The 20512-nt window shown below is 53.8% G+C and overlaps 5 protein-coding genes across 5 annotated transcripts; 3 read left to right on the plus strand and 2 right to left on the minus strand.

Annotated features, from left to right (window-relative positions):
• Nucleotides 1–1645: 1645 nt before the first annotated feature.
• On the minus strand, nt 1646–4933 carry G647_01986 (uncharacterized protein; the record flags this gene model as incomplete). The annotated part of the gene is made up of 1 exon (XM_008725385.1): nt 1646–4933. The coding sequence occupies one exon, from the start codon at nt 4931–4933 to the stop codon at nt 1646–1648; it is 3288 nt and encodes a 1095-aa protein (XP_008723607.1).
• Nucleotides 4934–6511: 1578 nt separating this feature from the next.
• Nucleotides 6512–8981, plus strand: G647_01987 (uncharacterized protein; the record flags this gene model as incomplete). Its single annotated transcript, XM_008725386.1, has 3 exons — nt 6512–6571; nt 6656–8074; nt 8190–8981. The coding sequence occupies 3 exons, from the start codon at nt 6512–6514 to the stop codon at nt 8979–8981; spliced, it is 2271 nt and encodes a 756-aa protein (XP_008723608.1).
• A 1339-nt stretch (nt 8982–10320) lies between these two features.
• On the minus strand, nt 10321–14436 carry G647_01988 (uncharacterized protein; the record flags this gene model as incomplete). Its single annotated transcript, XM_008725387.1, has 1 exon — nt 10321–14436. The coding sequence occupies one exon, from the start codon at nt 14434–14436 to the stop codon at nt 10321–10323; it is 4116 nt and encodes a 1371-aa protein (XP_008723609.1).
• An 892-nt stretch (nt 14437–15328) lies between these two features.
• G647_01989 (uncharacterized protein) lies at nt 15329–18403 on the plus strand (the record flags this gene model as incomplete). The annotated part of the gene is made up of 2 exons (XM_008725388.1): nt 15329–15395; nt 15453–18403. 2 exons carry the CDS (start codon nt 15329–15331, stop codon nt 18401–18403), a joined length of 3018 nt encoding a protein of 1005 aa, XP_008723610.1.
• Nucleotides 18404–18750: 347 nt separating this feature from the next.
• On the plus strand, nt 18751–20403 carry G647_01990 (uncharacterized protein; the record flags this gene model as incomplete). The annotated part of the gene is made up of 1 exon (XM_008725389.1): nt 18751–20403. One exon carries the CDS (start codon nt 18751–18753, stop codon nt 20401–20403), a length of 1653 nt encoding a protein of 550 aa, XP_008723611.1.
• Between the last annotated feature and the right edge of the window lie 109 nt (nt 20404–20512).

Below are 20512 nucleotides of genomic sequence, written 5' to 3' on the forward strand. Positions count from 1 at the left end.
TGAGACCTTGTGGGTCTGAGACGTTGACATCGACGCTTTGCCTGCCACAGGCGGGACCACTATACACTACAGTACTACATATACGCCTTACCGTACTGTACAGGATGTGCGCGTCAAAGCTTCACTGTCGGAGGTTTGCTATTCCGTGATCTTGCGAAACCAGACGTCGAGGGATTCTGGATAACATACAGACAAAGCTTCAGCGTTGTTCAGTAGTGCTGATAGTCGAGGAACCGATCTCCGGCCGCTCGTGCTGTGCTGTGCAAGACCACGACTGCGGCGATCTCAACCACCAAAATGCATCAGTATGTACTCTATAGTATGCCTTGTACTTATTCCCACGTCTTACCCTTCTCCCTCTCCTGTACAGTAGATCTCATCTCCCCTGCACAACAATTAGTGAGATCCCTGCTGCTAATATATATAGAAAAGAAGGTCCTACCACTGCTTCTGTAGTACAGAACAGTGCAGCGGTAGAATTGTGCCTAATTACAGTAGGTACTTAATCAATGGTCTTTAGTATACAGTACGGAGTACAGTAGTAGAATTGTGCCTAGTCGCAGTAGGTATTTAATCAGGTAGGTAGTGGTGTATAAACCTTAGCTACAGAGTGCTGTCCTCACTCCTACTCCCTACGTATACTCCCTACGTATACGCTGATCAAGGCACCCAATGGTCCTGTGCTGTACTGTCCATCTCTCACCATCTCGATTGCGATGTTGGTGTGGTCTCAAGTTTCTGAGAAAAGGGAGTGTACTACTCCGTACTCGTACACGGGACAAAAGACCACCACATACTGCGTACTGCGTACACACCGAATCCGCACGCTTATCTGGGACACTGTCAACTTGTCCTGCACAGAACGAGGTCGCTGCTCACGGTCGACGTCAGCCGGCTCCTGGTGATACATAGGTGGACTACACAACACACAAGAGCAGCGGGCTGGTCTGATCGACAGCCCTCTCGTCGAGTTCTCTTCTCCCCAGACTCGCACATAGAACATTACGCCGGCAGACTCTCTTCTGTTCTGTTCTGTTCTGTTCTGTCCATATATACAGCGCCCCAGACTAATCACAAGGCTCTCGCTGAAATGGAAAAGACTGTGTGCAAGACCGTGTGCACTCCTTGTGGCTCTCCTCACTACGCATGACGCCTGGCTTGGTCACCTGTCGGGCCACTCGGTACATGGGATACGACATATGAGCTTAGGACAGCGATCCACTGGAGTCTCCCTTCGCTTGTGCGTAGAACATGCTTCATCAACACCATTGGACTGGATTGTATTCTGCCTGTCAGGGCAGGCCTATGTCTTCTCTTTCCCCAATGGCCGTCACACTCGTCTCGCTCGTTTCAGTCGTCTCGCTCATCACCTCATCTGTGGTATGCCCAACGTCTCGCCATCGTAAAACTACAAATCATACAGGCAGTGTGGTGCCATGTAATCCACTCGCTATGCAATGCCGTGTTGTCAAGGGATAACCTCGTAATATCGTTAGTCGTACAAAAGTGATCCTTCATCTCCGTGCATTAACTTCCTCTCCGTCTTCGTTATTCGCACCGCGTCCTCCGCTACTGATTCGGAGGGGCGACCACTAGGTACAGCAGTTGTTGTACTCCAAGCGGAACCTGACATATTGTGAGCTGTCTAATCACCACAGCACCCTGCAGCTCTGATTGTTAGCATGGACAGCTTGCCCGGACTGCTGCTGGCTCCGATCTCGATATCCTCGGGCGAGTCGAAAAGTGAGTCCACTGCTTTGCGCTCGCTTCTAGCAGGCTTCAACGTGTTGTCATTTGAGGGTGACGGTTCGGCCGGCAAAGTCGGCCGGCAAGATGCTTGGTGTGTTCGTGTCAGGAATCCATGCTCTTCAGACGAATGCTGACCGGTGGGATAAATTGCTCGATCATGGGTCTCTGGCGATGTTGGCGGAGAACTGAAGCTTCGAGCCTTGCGTTTCCCGTCTGGCGGCTTCTCTGGCAACGGATGAATGCCGACATCTTTGTTATCCGCATTGCTGAGCTCCAAATGTCGGCCACCGTCACTAATATCCGAGTCTGTAGCAAGACTGTTTCGCCGCGACCGTCTTCTCTCATCGGCCTCGCGCAACATCTCCGCTGGTCCTTTGACGATAGCACCTCCCACTGCGAGCATGATCGCTACACTGAATTTGCCCCAGAGGAACAGCGAGCGACCCCAACCATCCTTTGGTTCTTTGGCAGCTGTAGAGTTTGAAGGAGATGACTCGCCAGGCCGCCTTCCTGACTTCCCGCTGGCCTCAGTCATTGGTGCTGGAGCATCCTGAGAGGCTCTTGTGCGGAGTTCGCTCACCGAAGGATCGTTGACATGCGGATAGCAATGCTGATTGGCGATGCTTTCACCATCATACCTTTCCCAATTCCATTCCAAGTAGCCCGAGGGTGGCCTCCGGTGGCCAATGAACAATCCTAGCACCCACCAGCTCAATTTCCCAAACACCGACCAGTTCGAACGCCAGGCATTGGCTATCACACGTCGTGCCAGAGCCAGAGGGTCCCGTTTGAAGCCTTGAACGTAGGACGTGTACCGTGACACAGTCGCATAAACCGTCTGGATAGTCAAAGCGGCCAAGGGTCTTGTCCCAATCCCGCGATGCTGCAGTATCTCAAGCGGATTGCGGGCGCGAGCCGTGCCCTGTCTGTCGCGATGGGCAGATTGCCTATTGAGCGGATTGCTGGTCTTCTCCTTCGAGCTAGAGGTCGCCATCTCTAAGTCCTGGCAATCAATAGTGCGACGCTCGCTACCCGTGTACATGTCGTCTGTACAGTCGGTGCCTGCTCGGTACGCTTCGACACTCGAGCTAGTTTTCCGTCGCTGTCGAAGATGCAATGGAGAGTCAGGGAATGCATTATGTGAAGAGCATCTATCTACGCCCGTCCGATGCCGCGAGAACAATGGCTGTGGGATTTCAACATTGTCGCTAAGCACAAGAGGACCCGGTGCGACAACTTTTGAGTTGCCTTCCGCGAACTCCGAATACGAAGAGATTGTCTTCCAAACCCAGGAGTCGATTCCAGGATGTGAATGAGGTCCGACAGGGCTTTGGTCATCCTTAATTGGCAAAAAGTCGTTATTCTGTATTGGACTTTCGTACTGTCTCGATTGATTCGAAATGGAAAGCTTTGTCAAAGTCTCCTCCAGTTCAACCAACCGGAACTTGTTCGCGTCTTCGGCAAAGACCTCGTCCAGGCTCTGGAACGCGGGCCCAGGCCGACCAATGACCTGATCCGGACTTGAACAGGTTGCCTCGTCATATTCATCAATAGCTGGCTGCTCAATCCGTGTTACATGATACGCATTTTGCTGAAAGTTGGAGTGGACGGGGACGGGGTGGGTTGGTGATGCCACGGGCGAAGTCAAAGGGAGGTTGCCACTATCCGCGGTAAATGTCGGTAGTAGGAGAGGCTTGAGTTGCGTCGATCCAGGCATGAACTTTCGAGGTCTTCGCTTTGATGGATGCCGTAAGACGGTTTGTGATCTGCTTTCAGCCCGAGCATGACCCCCGGCATCCATGCTTGGACTAGTTGAGACGTGGGAGGCCATAGTTGACCGCCTTGAACCGGTGCCACTAGCCATGGGGGCACAGGACTCGCCGAGCCCTGAGTCAATAGATTGGGCATCGTCGAGGCCTACTGGACTCGAAGCCAATGGCGATGAAGGAATCTGTGCTCCAAAGTAGTCGGAGGCGCCAATCGCAGGGGAAACAAGTATGGACTGTGGTCTGCTGTGTGGTTGACATGTGCGTATCCCCGGAGATGAAGGAACTCTTGGGATGATCAACGACATAGGACGGGCACTTCGCCTCCTGGGAGTGGCAAGTTCAATAGCGGGCTGAGTTTTGGTAGGCGACAATGCGAGGAGGTGGGTTAAAACCTCGTTGCGCTTGGTCATGTCACGGTTGGTGGCTTCGAGACTGAGCTTCTCATCTTCCAACTTCTCGATCCTGGCTTTCAGGGAGTCCAGAGCGGTTTGATCCAACCTCTTTTCTTGACAGTCATATTCGAGATCATGGATAACGGATTGCTTGAGTTCGACGTCGTCTTCCAGATCCTTAATCTTCCGTTTGAGCTTGAGCTCTGTTTCAGCAGACCGTTCGACGGCTTGGTGCAGTTCGTACTCGAAAGAAGCTTTGGTGGACTCGAGCTCCTTCTTAAGTCGCTGAATCTCTTCTTTAGCCTTCTTTAACTTGTCCTTCCATGGCAGATGGGTGGTAGGAGAGTACATGGCGTCTTTGACCGTCTGTAGTTCATTTTCGATGTGGTCAATATAATCGTCCGGATTGAATGTGGGTCGAACCAGAGACGACTTGCGGCTCAGTGTCCGGCGCTTGCCAGGCGATGGTCTCTGGATGTTGAGCGAAACTTCCCTGAGGCCCATGGTAGGCGAATTATCTCGTGCAGAATCAGAAAGAGAGGGTGTGTGAATGTCGCCGGAAACGTCCTGGTAAATCGAATGTGGGTTTGAGTGCTTGCCAGGTGAGTCCTCAAAGACTGGAATAGCAGCGCGCCTCTTCAGCCCGCGTATGCGATATGCATTGCTGTTGGAGATCTCGTTCAGGATGGCTGACTCTGTAGAAGCATTGCTCAATTCTTCCGGCTTGGTCTGAGCCCTGTCATTCTCGTCCCTCCTTTTAAAGCGGGGAGAAGGAAAGTAGGGGGATTCGTTCTCGCAGGACCGGTTCAGCTGCAAATATGGGGTGTTGATGCCGTTAACAGATAGCGACTGAGCTGAGAACCTTGCATGACGAGTCTGCAAAAGTCGCTGTTGACGGGTGTGTGGAGCCGACTTCGGAGTTGTATTGTTAGGCTGCAAGTCGCGTAAGGATGGAGGAATCGACCGGGACCGCGAATGGAGGCTGTAGGCAGGTGAGGGAGGATGGGCGTGAGCGTCGTCCATGAGGAATTATGTTGTCATGGAACCCTGACGCCGACGGGATGGTAAGGCATGCTATTGGTCTTGGGACGCGGGCTGGCGAACAGGTGAGGGAGGCTTGCTGCCAATGATATTCACTCAGGATAAATTGGGCAATCTAGACATTCCAAGCCTCGTCCTGCGAGATCCGATGCAATGCGGCGCTCAGAGAGCAAAAGGAATGCGAGAACTGAAAGAGCCTATATCCGCTCAGCCCAAGTTGAAGAGAAGCGTGAGAGTGAGTAATGAGTGAGCGCAAGCAGGAAGCAGCTGTTTACTTCTTCCTGATCCAGGCGAGTTGCATGGAAATCTCCGCCTACACCTGAAAATCTTACCCGAATTGTTCGCGAAGCTCGTTAGAACGCATGGTTAGCCAATGGGCCGCAGACTGCCCTTCACTAGCTCAACAGTGGGGACCGGCTGACTCGCAGGCCTGCCGAGGCACAGACCGGCAGCGGCGCGTGATCACGTGACTGGGAATCACATCACCTTCCTTACTCTCTCTTACTTCCACCTCACTTCAGCCTCTACCAGCCGTCGTCCGAGATACGGTGATTCCCGAACATGTTCCAACTTGCGCCTCATGGGCTCGCACAACGCCATCAAATATGGCAGGCGGCTTCGAGATACCCTTTCGCCAGAGTCAATGCTCATTCGGGCCATGTCGCTTTGTCGAGACCTCGCACTTCGAGCCAATGGCTATTCGCTCGTCAACAATGCCTTTATTGTCACGCCAGTGAATCTATTTTCTCCTCTCTATTGTCGCTCGCCGTTCTTAAAAGCTCCAACCCAGAGATGTCACTGTACTAACAATCCCTATTCACAAACGAGCACAAAGATGTTTTTGCTTATTGTCAGTTATTTTGGGATGTGCTCATCAGAAAGTAGGTCCATATCATCCCAGCTATGGGCGTTTGCTCTGGACTCGGTCAATTACGTTCCTCCCCTTCTCCTTCGTCTTCGCCAGTAAGAATCTTGTTCCACGTATCTCTATCTACATTGTTGTGCAATTACATCTTTCATAGCGCAAATGTGCAAAGTTCTCGAATACAGGTACACCAGGTGTAAGAGGCCTAGGAGTAAGTGTTCCAGACCCCGAGTCCTGTCTTTTTGTCTGGCCTCGAGAGACACTGACTTGGTGCAGCTGTAGATGCCGGGCCTGATTATGATGAATTCGCCCCTGAAAATCTCTGTGACGGTGGTGGACAACGCGTTCTCAAGGCTCCGTGCCTCATTCAAGTCTGCGCAAAGCATGAGGGTGGTGTGGTTCAATACGATATTGACGGCAATGAGGTTTACAACCTCAGATGCACTCCGATCGTCGAAATCGTCTACGTCAGGAGCAAATGCCGCTATTGTGGCGCCGACAGTGCTGGTCACTACGACGTCGATGCTGAGAAGAACAACCGGATCATGCGCAAACCCAAATTGATTATTCGCGCTGGCGCAGACACCTCGTTTCGGCCAATGGACGATTACACCGTACATGTGCCCCAGATCCCGTGGAGAGACCCTTCATTTCGTATGCCTAATTGGAATCCTACAAGTCCTCGGGAAAATGCCATGGACGACCAGGATGTTGTCAGTCCTTTCACTGTGAAAGAACGTAAACCGACTGGCATCGTAAGTTCCCCTATTCCGGACAAGTTCGATGGTTTTTGGCTTTCAGTACTGTCCCTATTTGTGACGCTGACTTACCGAATTTAGATGAACCGCTGGGATGAGCCCGAAGATTGGGTGGATGCCGACTTGCGGCCCATAGATCTTCTCGAAAACCACTACGACGAAATCGGCGATCACCCAAGTTGTATAGTTGACCGGCTTCTCTTTCACCGTCCGGACGATGGATTCCTTCAACCAGTTGCACCACCAGCCGAGCCTCAAGCCGACTCGCGGTCGCCGCAAGAAGGAATGTCGCAGCCCCTTGATTCTGGAGAAGCATCGCAGCCCATTGACTCCCGGCCTGAGGACACCCAAAGAGCGCCGGGAGCTGATGAGACCCAGGAAGCATCGCAGGCCATGGGCTTAGTTACAGGTGGAGGTGCAGAGCCACCCCCTTCACCGCCACGAAAGCCATCTGGCTGCTCCGATAGCCAAGGGCGCAAGGAAAGGCGATCTTCCGATAGCTCCGGTGAGTCCGAAACAAGCTCTATTGCCTCGCCCCAAGATCGTCCAGACGGCCCAGAGAGCGCAGCAACAAACTTGTACGAAGCCACACAACAAGCACTAGCTCAACAGCCTTCACAGCAGGAAACAGCACGAGAAGGCCGAGCCCGAGCTGGAGGCGAAACCCGCAACGTCCAGCGAAACATGCCTTTCATGGGTGATGGCGCAGGGCTGGAATTTGTTCTCGACGTGCACGCTCAGACTGAAGTCCATGGGCGACTTTTGGTTCTTTCAAGAGTGCAGCGTAGTACTCAATTCGCATGGCGCTGGGGAGACGACCGGACCGTGCCTCAGTTCTCTCTGGCGCAGTGGCAAACGCTGCTCGAAGGTTCCATCATCTATGATCAGGAGCTAGTCGCCGACCTGCTAGAGACAATCCGCGAGGTGCGTCTGGAAGCATTTCGACGAAATGCAGCTCGGGATGAGCTACGATCCCAGTTCCACTCCGCTGGCTGCGAAGCGCTGCCAGATGATGCGTTGGACCAGCTCTTGGAGCGCGCAGACTGGGACGCGCAAGCCGTCTACGACGCGTGGCAGAACATAAGTGAGCCCATTCCTTCTGTGGAATTTGACGATGCCCCAAGCAATCAGAGTGCAAATGCAGAACAGGCCTTGGCTCAAGGCGAATCTGGCTCCGCTAACGGCGGAACATCACCACAACCCCAGCCCACACCGAGACGGTCTCCAGGACATCCAGCCTCAATATCGGGTACTCGTTCACCGACGGTTCGCCCCGATCTGCAGGCTCTCCTTGAACGTAATACGGGTATGCCAGCACATATACAAGAGATGATGGAGCGCGAGCTAGGGCAAAGAGATGAAGAAGCTGAACGACTGCGACTTCAGCGTGATTGGCAATGGAATTCTAAAAGCGCAGACGAGGAGGGACTTGTTGAAATAGACGGTACCCACCTTGAATGCCAACCAGAAGCCAGTGGTGAAGGCGAACCGAAAAAACTGGTAGGTCAAGTCCCGATTGACAATCCATCCGCGTTTGCCTCATCAACGTTTTGGCAGACCGGTGGAACCATCAAACGCCCATCGTTGACACAAACTCCAGCTAACAAAAGGACAGGATAAACGAGAAGCGGAACGAATACGCCGCAAACAGGAACTCGAAGACATGCAACGTAGAGAAGAGGAGGACGAATTCGAGCGCGCCCGACTCCTCAGCATGCGGGATTTTATACGCCAGGAACGTGAACGTGAACTGCTAGAGAGCGACAAGGCGGTTGAACGAGAACGACTCGAACAAGACCACGCTGCTGGAACTGAAGACGCTGCTGGAACTGAAGACGCTGCTGGAACTGAAGACGCTGCTGGAACTGAAGACGCTGCTGGAACTGAAGACGCTGCTGGAACTGGAGACCCGGCGGCGGATGATGGCCAGCGACCAGACGAAGTTGCCGACGTGGAGCCACCCCAAGAAGAAGAGCAGCAACCCGGACCTCGCGTCAAGAGGAGGAAAGGCAACGACGGCCGAGCCGTGCTAGCTCCACTACCACCAGCACCACCGGTTCAGCCTCGCACGAGACCGCACACCCGGAGCATGGGCCCTCCAATGGAGAGTGTTCACCACATGCGCCTGCGACCTAGGCCGAGACCGGCAGCATCATCGTCCGCCCTAGTATCGTCCGGCAATGCTCCTGCGCCCCCGAGGCGAAGACGTGGCCGCACTGGCAGGTCAGCCAGAGGCACAGGCGCAGGCACAGCCACAGGCACAGGCACGACCAGAAGCAGAGCCAGTAGAAAGGCAACCACTTCAACCACGACCACGACCAAGGGCAACCCTCGAAGCAAGAACGGTGTGCAAAAGAAGGCCAAGACAGCCAAGAAGTCGGCTACTACTACTACGCGCAAGACCTAAACTGGGATGCCAGCACGGTGAAAAATCCAAGGGGCTGACACGATAGCACCCAACGATGCCGCGTTTCTCCATTAGCGATAGGTGACGAAGGCAGGCTGGTGAGGTGTGGTGGGTTAACGAGACGGCTGGCCCGCCTCTACGGAGTTATTGCTCTGTGAGCAGATGAGCAGATTGACGTGCTGTTAAGTACCGTATGTCCCGATGGGCGATCCATGAACCTTGCATCAGGTGACATGACATGACATGATGTGGCATGAGACTGGGTATCTAGGTATCGGATAGGTATCTACTCGACGGATATGACGCGATGGGACAAATGTGAATGAGAGGCAATTTACGACACAGGCAAAATAAATACCTAGGGGCATACTGTCTGTACAGTTGATCGAAAAGTTGGAAACAGGCCGACGAATATGAAACCCAGTCGATAGTTAGGATCTTGGTTTGCACAAGATAGACACATGAAATGGCAGACGGGCTGATCGTGAGTGGATGTTGACACGAATGGGAATAGTCCTGTACGTCCTTGGGCAAGGGATACCGTCGCAGAGCGGACGAGCGCCGATGTGTACAACTCTACACTATTCGGTTTGTCATAATATTCTGATTCTCCCGCTCTGTCCATTGTTGAGCATCTCGTCGAGTGCCCTGCAGCTGAGACCTTCCAGGTTGAAGCCGCCATGTTGAACCTCATTCCATGTTCCGCTCCCGCATCTTGGACTCCGCCACTCAGGAAACCCTCGATATGTATTTTCCACCGTGGCGCCGCGTAAGCCTGCCGGAAACTTATCCTACCAACGTCTGGTCCGTAACTTGATAGGAAACCCTCCCCCAAACCAATCCCAAATTGACGAGAAATGTACAACCACTAACGCCAACTGTGACATACGACGCTCGGCAGGCGCCAAACTCCAGTCCCTGAACCCGGATCCTTCTCTGAGAGCTCCATGTTGCACCACGCATTCAAACAGCAGGCGGCAATGCACTCATAAGCTCATGAACACAAGCGCAAAAGGGGTATCTCGTAGCACCGATGAACCAAAATCCAAATACCAGGAAAGCAGCCGTTAGAGGCTGGTAAAAAAAAAAGTCGAAGTACGGTAGTGCAAACTGCCGCTGACGTTGCCTTACCCGATGCTTCACCCGATGCTTCGTACGAGTGGGCGGTGTTCGCGCAGATCGCCACAGAGCTGGCGGAGCAGGATCCTGTAGAAGTGTTGTGTCGGTGAAGCGAAAAGCTGGCTCGTGGCATGAACGGCCTCGCAAAAGATCGTAGAATGTCATGAGGTCGATTTGCAGCCATGACGAAGTGGTTGTGGCCAGCCAGATCAGAACTAGGTCAGTCGTCTTCTTCGTCGTCGTCGTCGAGAACGATAATTGCCGGTGCTGCGTGTGCCGCAATCGGCCCTGTCGCCACTGGGGCAGGTGGAGCAGGGGTCCCTGTGTTAGATGGGTTCGAGGCTGGCATGCCTCTGCCTTCATCGTTCGATGCTTCCTCCAGCCTGGGCTCCCAAGTACCACCGTCTCTGACTAGAATTGCCTTGACCTTGGCAAGTAGCTGCCCGTTCTCCTCCAAAGTGTTGCGGACCCCGATGAGGAATTCGTCAATGACCAGCATTGGAGGTCGACAATCGCTTTTGCAGATCGGACAGAGCCATTTATCAGGACTCGACAGACCGCTGTCCTTGGTCCGGCCTGTGCGACTTGACAGAAAAGCTTCGAGGTCAAAACATTGTAGATGCCGGCACTCTGACCCTCTGACAGGTGTTACACATATGACAGAGGTAAAGGGATCCAAAAGGTCAATGCTCATGGCCCGGCGGATCACCAACTCATCGTCATCCTCCGCTATGTTCGTCCAGGAATTTGTTATGGCAGCAAGAGCATCTGCGGCAGGCAACCGAGTCGGCATTCTGAGTAGCCTCTGATGGTCTGCTATGCAGATGATCTCCACGGCCATCAGGAATTTGACCTGCGCCTCCTGCGGGCTGAAAATGGCGCCAACCACTATCTCGTTATCGCCTTCCCTGACCATCTCTGTTATATCTGTGGCAAGATCTGCGCCGTGGTGCGCTTTCCGCCGGAAATCGACCCCGTGGTGTTCATTGATAGAGACGGAGAGACACTTCGGCCACTTGGTCGGCTGGGTACAGAACTCTGATAGTGTAGGCCTAGACCGTCCTTCCTTCTCAGCAATGACGATTGCCTTCAACCTGAACTGCACATTCCCATTGGCCACTTTGCGTTGTGGGATCAAGAATTCCCCAAAGGGAGGCAGAGGCGTCGTCCTCCTCGACCAAACTTGTTGTGGAATTTGCATGTTCCATCGAATCAGACCAGAATCTCTTGTAATGAGTTCGGGGAGCTCAATAATATCTTCGACATACTGATAGTAGCGGGCATCGGAATCATTGCCGTCCAAGTCGATCATCTTACGGTACTCGGGGCTGCGAAGCCCAGCTTGATGAAGAGCGAAGTGGTCTGGATTTGGCACTGCCATTTGAGCCAAAACAAAATTTGGATCAGGATGGAAGAAAGGGAGACCGTGTTGAGGGGCTGCATGATGTTGCGGCTGTCCATATTGCGGTATTGCACTCTGCGGAGGTCGTGCAGCTGGCAACGTCGGGAGGGGCATTTGAGATGAACCATTGAACAAAGTTTCCGGGCCGGCATTCTGCTGAGACTGGATACTCGCAGGCGTGCGCATTAAATCTGGTCTTGCAGGTGCAATTACATTTGTCGATGTGGGCGGGCTTGAGAGCTGCTGGGCACTCGGAGGCACTTGCATCCCTGGAGTCCCCGAAGATCCACGAGAATTAGTTGGCGTACGCACAGCAGGGCGTTGCTGGATATTTGTAGCTTGAGGCGACTGTAACATTGGGGAATATTGCTGATATCTGACCGCCGGTCCGGCTTCCTGGGGGGTAGCCGGCTGAGGGCCTGCGAGGTTGCTTACCAGCTGTGGTCCGTGAGCGCGGTGCTGCTGTAGCAAAGCTGGGTTCATTGGGTTTGGGCTGGCGATATGCTGCTGGGTTTGCGTGGTTGGCTCGCCAGGTCTCGGGATGCCCAAATCACGTTGCTGAAGGCGACGCATCTCGAACGCCGCCACCCGGGCCCGGAAAGCTGCAATTTCTCTTTGTGCGTTCTGCAATTGAGTCTCTGGCAACCAAGAGCCATCTGGTATGTTGGTGCCTTTCCATCGAACACGAAATTCAGTCCTTCCATTGCGCTGGCGCTCCTCTAAGATTGTTAAGCCACGCCAACCCGGTCGACTTGATGGTGGAAGGCGCATGGGTGCCATGGGTGCTATCCCCGGCGTGCCCGGATTGATCTGGTTAGCGTAATTGGGCAGCGCTTGACCACGAGTGATGCCATTCCAGTCCTGACTCGGAAACTGTGGGTGCGGGTTTGAGTGAGCAGTCTGAGGTGGTGCGGGAAAATTCGAAGATATGTTGCCGTGGCTTTGCGTCCAGGGGTTTGCAACCGGCTGTGAGCGGAGTGATGTTGGGTAGGAGTGTTGTAGCGGATTGGGAGAATGTGGCGGCTGGGTACTGAACCGAGTGGGCGAAGAGGAGGCCGGGAAGAAATGACCTGGTCGAAAGGTGGAATCTGAAGCTCGAGAGACAAACTGAGTAGGCGCAACAGGCACTGAATGAGGCGGTTGAGGGAGGCCCTGGATATGGGCAGGCGCGTCCGGGGATCCAGCGACAAGGCCAGCTGAGTTGTACATTTGAGCAGAGCTGGGACCTTGATCGACGTCCATTGATAGCTGGGCACTCGCTGGCGGCAACGTCACGCCTGCATTCCTCGCAGCCTCGTACTCCTTTAGCTGCTGAGCATAGACATGAGTCCAACGACTGACGATTGGAGCCAGCTGAGCACCATGGTAAGCATTCAGCTCAGCAATACTTATGGCTGAACCGGTCGGATTGTCCATTTCGTTTGAAAACAGCGACAAAGCCTGCGGCAGCCACGCCTGGTCGTCATGAGTCTGACGCAGAATTGAACGAAAGAGCGCCTTTTGCAGGACGGGTGACGGCAGCTTCAAAGAGAACTTGAACTCGGCCGGACAAGGCGGGCATTTTCTGTTCAATGCGGAATCGCGTAGAGTAAAGAAGCCGGTACCCAAATGGAAGAGAAAACAGCGGACCTCCTCCAGCAGCACCGCGAATTCATAGCTCCTGTCTTGAAGCAATGCCTCGGCGGATTGAGGAAACGTCAAGAACACTTGAAACACTCCTGCAGTCAAATACCGTTTGGCACCGAAAACCTGTTCCAGAACTTGCATGCCTTTGAAATGCATCTCGGTGAGATGAAGCTGATCAAGGATGTCCTGTTGGGTGTCTGACCAGAGACAGTAGAGGTGATGAGCCAGGAGAAAGAAACGATCATTCAGACGGCAGGCGTCACGAATCATCTCCACGCGACGGCTATCAATGACCAACTGGGGGTTGATTGTGATCGGACCAGCTACAATCTCTCCTAGCACCGATTCGAACTTTTCGCTGAGAGTAGCCATCTTGGAGGTTATTGGAGAGTCTTGAGGCGTTGGCAGCTGCAATTGAAGATCGTCCACATCCGCATTTAGTCTCCCGCGTGTTCTTCGGTCTTCAGATAGCCTCATATCAACCACACGCTTTCGGCGGCTCTCAGAATGCCCTCCGTCGGCGGGAGGGGTACCGCCAACAGGAGCGAAGTGGCTTCCGGTAGAGGTATCCAACAGGGCTGCTCTGTCGCTCGGGGAGGCGCCTTGAGTGCTGCTCTGTCTGAAGAGGTCGATCTCTTCGTGAGATGCATTCGTCGGAGGTAGGTCTGGAAGCAAGTTGACTTCTGAAGACGGCAAGGTGACCAAATGCTCGGCGTCGTCACCAACAAGCGTCACTACCTCTGCCTGGACGTTGCCTTCCCCATCTACAGCTGTAGTTGTGTTTGAATTCACGGCTGATGGCTGTACTGCTACCGCGCTGTGTTCATTTAACCCAGGCACTCTTGACATGTCCTCAATCTCGGCGTTGCTAACTGTAGGCCAATCGAGGATAACAGTGTTGGAAGCAGGCACTGGTTGTTGATGGTGTGCATCGGCTGTTGACGATATCGTCAGAGAGTGTAGTGTGTCCTGCTGCCGTGCATTTTCATTCTCAGCCGCAGACGGCGCAAGTCGCGATTCTCTTGTGAAGGTGGGCAAAGCATATGACGGGGACGCAACCACGATGGTGGAATATTCATCTGGAATTTCTGCTGGCAGAGTGGTCTTGAGTCTCTGGGGCTTTGGTCTCTTGCGTGCTGGATTGCTGTACCGACGGGCTGGTTGAGGCTGCACGGTCACTCGATTGGCGGCTGCACTGCCATTGACCATCCACGACCTGGGGGCAGTGCCCAAGAACAAGTTGCTCGTGGCATTGGAGGACTGAACTGCAGCGGCGCTCAAGGGAAAATCTGCACTGTGGTCTGGCATGCTTGACAGTGCTCAATTCATGCTCGGATCCCAGCGTGGCAGAGGCGGTAGCGGTTGAAATGGGTGTGTGGAGTATCCCAGGAATTCCTTCACCACGGTTAGAGACACGCACATCGAACGGTGAGGAACAGATGTTGACTGACTCACGCCGAGATGTACCATGGCATGGCTTCTTGGGGCCTGCGTGCACGCAGCGACACGGTTGTCTGCGACAGTAGTTGTGTTCAATTCGCAGCGGCAGAGACGAACTGGGTGGATAACAGAGTCAAAGGAACCAAACGTACTTTGATGCAGTCTCTCAGTCTAGTATCATCACATTGTGGAGTGCAGCGCAGCGTAGCGGCTCAAGCGCCTGGAGGAGCCACGGAGCGCAAGGGTCATGGCTTGCGGGGAAGATGAGCGCCCAGAAGGCACCGCTCGGGCCAGTAATAGGCTTTGCACGTGGTCAGCCAGGAGTCGACCGTTGAGGTCCGCCTGCGCCTGCGCCTGAGGCATCTCGCTTTCTCTGTCTCTTTCCATGGCGTCTCTGGGTATGAGGACAAGTAGGAAACACACTCGTTCATGAAGCAGTCGGGCGTGTGCTGTGGAATGAGAGAGTGAAATTACCAAATTTCCATGTCACCGTCGCGTCGCTTGTCATGACACCTCGACTCCGCTTCTGACAGTGATACTCCCGAGCAGCAACCTTCCTCCTCTTGTGCGACAGTGTTGACCGACCTTTGCATCATATTTCAACCTCCCCCATGTCCTTCACCCTGTCACTCTACAAAAGGGGGCCCTCTTGATCATGCAGGTTTCTGTCACGGCGCGTCCAGTCGATCTGCCGACGAAACAGTTGCACTTGCTGGGCTAGTCGCTTGTCGCGCTTGGGTCTGCGAAGAGGCGAATGAAGATGTCGGTCTCTTCACAACAGCGGCCAAAGGCTGCTCCACAGCCGGGTGATATCTTGGTTGCCATCCGTGTGTTCACTCCGCCGTCCCCTGGCCTGTGGATATCCTGACACTGACTGGCTTTAGATGACTTCGACGCGAGAAGTGCAGATGAATTGACGCTTCGCAAGACGGATCAAATCGAGCTGGTCGAAATGGACGAAGGCTTTGGAGACGGCTGGTATCTGGGAAAACATCTTGGTCAAGGCACGATGGGTCTCTTTCCCGGGGGTAGGTCGTTTGTCTGTCCACGATTCCACCAGCTGCCTCTTACACTCATAACAGTCTATACCGCAAAACTCCCACCGCACTTCAGCCCTGTGGGCGCGACAGCTGTCAGAAGCCCTCAACTCTCTCCAAACCTGGCCGCTTACACAGCACAAACACCCGAGTCAGTCGAACCTGCCACGCCCACAAGTCCAACGATGGACAGCTCAACCCACCGGACAGTCACCTCATCTCCACATCAACATACTGGCTTGCCTTTGCGAAGTTCTGTACCACCCTCCCAAACTACCCATGTCCACCGCAGCATTGGCCAAGCTCTTTCAAGCAGAGGAAACGGGGAAGAGAGTCCAGTAATGAACGAGACATTGAGCGTGATAAATGAACACATCACAGATTTGAGCACGCCACGTCAAAGCCTGGCTCCGCCCGACCATCTAGCCGAGGACACGGAGAGCGAGTACAGCAGCCACCTTGATAGGAGTCCATATATCGCCGGCCCGGAAACCGACAGTGAGGAGAACTCTCAACTCACCGAAGCAGATGTCAGGTCATGGGACGCGAAAGAGACTGCCGAGTATTTGAGAGGCCTTGGTATCGATCCAAAGCATTGCGACATCTTCGAAGAGCAGGAGATTACGGGCGATGTCTTGTTGGATATGGACCAGTCGTTCATTCACATGAAAGAGTTTGATTTTGGCCTCATGGGTCGCCGCCTGAAGACGTGGCACAAGATCAGAGACTTCCAGAATCAGCTTCGAGGTGGAAAGGATTCGAGAAAGAGCAGCCTGAAGAATAATGGGTCAAATGAAGATGTTACCCGAAGTCAAGTCCGGGGCACCGCTCTCCTGCCCCGGATACCCAGCCTGATGGAAGAGCCCGGGCTTTCAATTCGACCGTCACAGCACACTCACCCTTACGTTCACGTACAGTCAACCTCTCCTGTCATGGAACATCCGAAGTCTCCGTCCTCTTTCGCTCGATCTCAGCTCCGGGGAAGCACACCTCCTTCACCTTGGAGAGCTTCCCTGGCCACCGATAGTCCGACTCGACCGTCCGCTTCCTCAATCCGAGATGCACACCATTCCCGCCGCCATTCATCAGTCGAGTATGCAAAACCCGGCGTCCAGGAGCCATCCACAGCACACAAGAAGAATGCGTCATTTGACAGGGACTGGTCCATGAGCAACGCTACCACCGCCAACACCAGTGGCAGCGCCCCATCACTGAAGCTGAACATCAGCAATCAGCCACCGAGCATTGATTTGTCTATGGATGATGGCGAGAATTCGACCGCCGAGCTTGATCGTGGCTATTTCAGTGGTAACGAGCTCGACAACAGAAAAGCCCGTAATCTGCTGAGGAAGCGAGCTGGAGCAGAGAGTGCTGGCCACTCCCGCCAATCAAGCGCGGTGGACGACTCGTCCAGGATTAGCCTCGGAATGAAACGACATACCCGACTCAGCAGCGTTGATTCCATCAGAGAGAGAGCACTCGTGGCCATCTCCCCAGCGGCGAAAGCCTATCACAGCCGCTCCTACAAGGGTCGATTCCGCTCTGCAAGTGCCCGGAACTTGACCCCCATCAGATCTCCTATACCACAGTCCCCTACCGTCACCAATCTCGAAGAGGATAGCTTGTCGGCGCTATCTTCGCCAAAGCTTGTAAATGGATCAACGTCTCCAGTTGTGGCAAACCCAGCTACTTTGACTTCCTCATCAAAGGCCCGGAAACTGCTGGGTATCCGGGCAGCATCCGAGGCCGTGACAGGAAATGAGAAAGACGCCGCAGCGAGTTCAACGAACATAATATCCGACAATCTCAAAGAAAGCCCGGTTGCTTCACCATCAGGATCCCAGACTCCTTCAATGACATCGCGAAGCTTTGATATGGACCATACAGATACGTCCTCGAAAGGCACAACCGAACAGCTCGGGCCACTACTGCATACCAAGACACCAGTACGGACGAATCCTAAGACCAAACGACAAACGAGTGCCTACACTAAAGGGCTGTTGCAAATATCACCTACCGAAGCGCGCAAAACCTGCGATTATTCTGGCTGGATGAAGAAAAGATCGTCGGGTATCGTGGCACAATGGAAGCCCAGGCTGTTCGTCCTCCGAGGACGCCGCTTGTCATACTATTACTCGGAGACTGACACCGAGGAGAAAGGCATCATCGACATCTCCGGGCATAAAGTGCTGGGTACGGCCGCTGACCCGATTACTTCGCTCTCTACCGTCATGACGGGAAAATCCACCCCGTCCAACAAATCCGCCGCAACGTCCAGCGAGACCTCTCCAAACGCTGCACGGGGTTCCCCAAGCGGCGCACCTTTCTATTTCAAGCTTGTGCCTCCCAAAGCAGGGTCCTCCAGAGCTGTCCAATTCACGAAACCGACAGTCCACGTTTTTCAAGTGGACAACATCACCCAGGGACGGAAATGGATGGCCGAGATCCTGAAAGCCACCATTGAGCACGACCTAACTAGCTTCGAGACCACCAACCGGCAAAAGACGATCAGCTTAGCCAAGGCCCGGGCGCGGAAAGAAAGGCCCCCAGCCCTGAAGGGCACGGAAGACCAAGACGAGATGGGCAAGCTGGCAGAGCTTCCGGAACAGCGAACGCCTCAACTGGAGAAGAGCGAGCAAGAGACAGGCTTGAACATCCAGGGCCTGGAATTCAACGACTCGGATATGAATCTGCAACTGGGGACTGGGTCCGCGGATGTAAACACCAGGGTTTTTCAGGATGATACAGAGCGGGACACCAAAGACGTGACGACCTCGGGGAAAGAGACCCCCTTCTGACACTATATAATCGGTCTTGGGGTAATACATAATACTGATCACTGGCTTTTCCATCCTAATAGTCGCTATTTGGCTTTCGACCACTCCATAATAGGGTAACAAACTTCGCGTGTGGCGCTAGTCTGTGGGCGCATTGAAGGAAAAGGGGCACCACGTGTTCGGCCTAGAATAGGCGCCGATGATCGGCCAATCAAGCGTCGACGTCGCGTCCAGTGGGCGAGCACGTGACTGCGCAACCTGAACTGGACGGCGTCGCCGTCTTCGTCTCGACCTCGACGCCCGACTGACAAGCCATCATTGTTTGTTTTTGATTCTTCGTTCCTCGTTTGTCTGTTCTTCATGGCTCAATGTATAAATATGGCGTTGCAGACAGGTCGCTACGCTTTCTACTCCCAGTCGCTCTTTGTTTGACGATCTATCTGTATCTATATCCACTCTTTCACGGATGTGTCTTTCCAGCGACGGATGGGTCGACGACGTCGTCCCTTATCGACACAGTCAGGCGACACCTCCCCATCGACCACGCCATCGACACCAGCAGTAACTCTCTGACCGCGCCATTCCGGCTGCTGGCCCTTGCTGATCCTCAGCTTGAGGGAGACAGTTCCCTTCCCAAACCCGACGATGCCTTCATACCTACCCTCAGACGACGCTGGGCGCACCTGCCCACCACCGGGCTCCACAACATATCGCCTTTTCTGGAGCTAGCTCGAGAGGTGGTCTTTCAAGACGTTCCGGAAGCACTGGGGGCGCTGCGCAAGCGTATTGACCTCTTCGGCAATGACTACTACTTGGGCCACATATATCGCACACTGCACTGGTGGACACAGCCTACCCACGTCGCCGTGCTTGGAGATCTCATTGGCAGTCAATGGGTCACTGACGCTGAGTTCGAGTGGAGAGGATGGAGGTTTTGGAATAGGGTCTTTGCGAAGGGCCACAGAGTTGAAGACGATATCACCCTTTTGGACGGCGAGGAACAAGAAAGGATCTTTGAGCTGGGGGACGCAAGCTGGACAACCCGAACCATAAACATCGCTGGCAATCACGATATTGGCTATGCGGGGGACATCTCTCGAACCAGGATGGACAGGTTTGAGAGAGTCTTTGGCAAAGCCAACTGGGATGTTCGCTTTCAGTATCCGAGGTCCAACGCCACACTTGTTACACCAGAGGTAGGGGCAACTTCACATCCGTCGCTGCATCTTATTGTCCTCAACAGTCTCATCCTGGACGGCCCTGCGTTGTCAGACGATCTCCGTTCGGAAACGTTTGATTATCTGAACGGCCTCATCAACCACCGTTTGCGCCCTGTAGAGGATCGATCGTCTTTCACTCTTCTGCTGACGCACCTTCCCCTGCACAAGAAGGAGGGGACTTGTGTTGATGCTCCATTCTTCGACTACTGGCCGGACGACGATGGTGGCGGGGTGTACAAGCCTCACGGCATGAGGGAGCAGAACCATCTGAGCGAGGAAGCAAGCCATCGAGGCACCCTGCAGGCTTTGTTCGGTATGACTGGTGACCGTGACGCGCCAGCTCAAGGCAAGGGAAGAAACGGCTTAATTGTGACCGGTCATGATCATGAAGGTTGTGATACCTGGCACTTTGTCCCTGCAGATTCTGCTTGGTCAACATCCGAGGACCAACACGAGGATAAAAGAGAGACACTCTGGGATGTGTCCAAATGGGAGCACGCCAACCAAGCCACATCTCACACTGGAGTGCGCGAAGTCACCCTTCGAAGTATGATGGGAGATTATGGCGGCAACGCAGGACTCCTAAGTGCTTGGTTTGATCAGGGAGAGGGAGAGTGGAAGTATGAAATCCGAATGTGTGGTCTGGACATCAAGATGTGGTGGGCGGTCCATGTCATTGACCTTGTCGTCCTGGGTTTGTCTTTGTTCAGCCTCTTCACCCACAGCCTTCACCTTCACGCCGGGTCTGGTACGGGCAGCAGAGCTGTTGCTTCACCACGCGATGTCAAAACAACAAAGTAACAGAACAGCCTCTGTCGCGTTCACTTCCATCCTCGAAACGTGCATCGTCTCTTCCAATCTCAGTCAATCGTCCTACTCAACCACCCTCTTCTCTAGCAACCATTTTCTA

The sequence above is a fragment of the Cladophialophora carrionii genome (genome assembly GCF_000365165.1).
Source record: "Cladophialophora carrionii CBS 160.54 unplaced genomic scaffold supercont1.1, whole genome shotgun sequence".
In the NCBI taxonomy this organism is placed as follows: domain Eukaryota; kingdom Fungi; phylum Ascomycota; class Eurotiomycetes; order Chaetothyriales; family Herpotrichiellaceae; genus Cladophialophora; species Cladophialophora carrionii.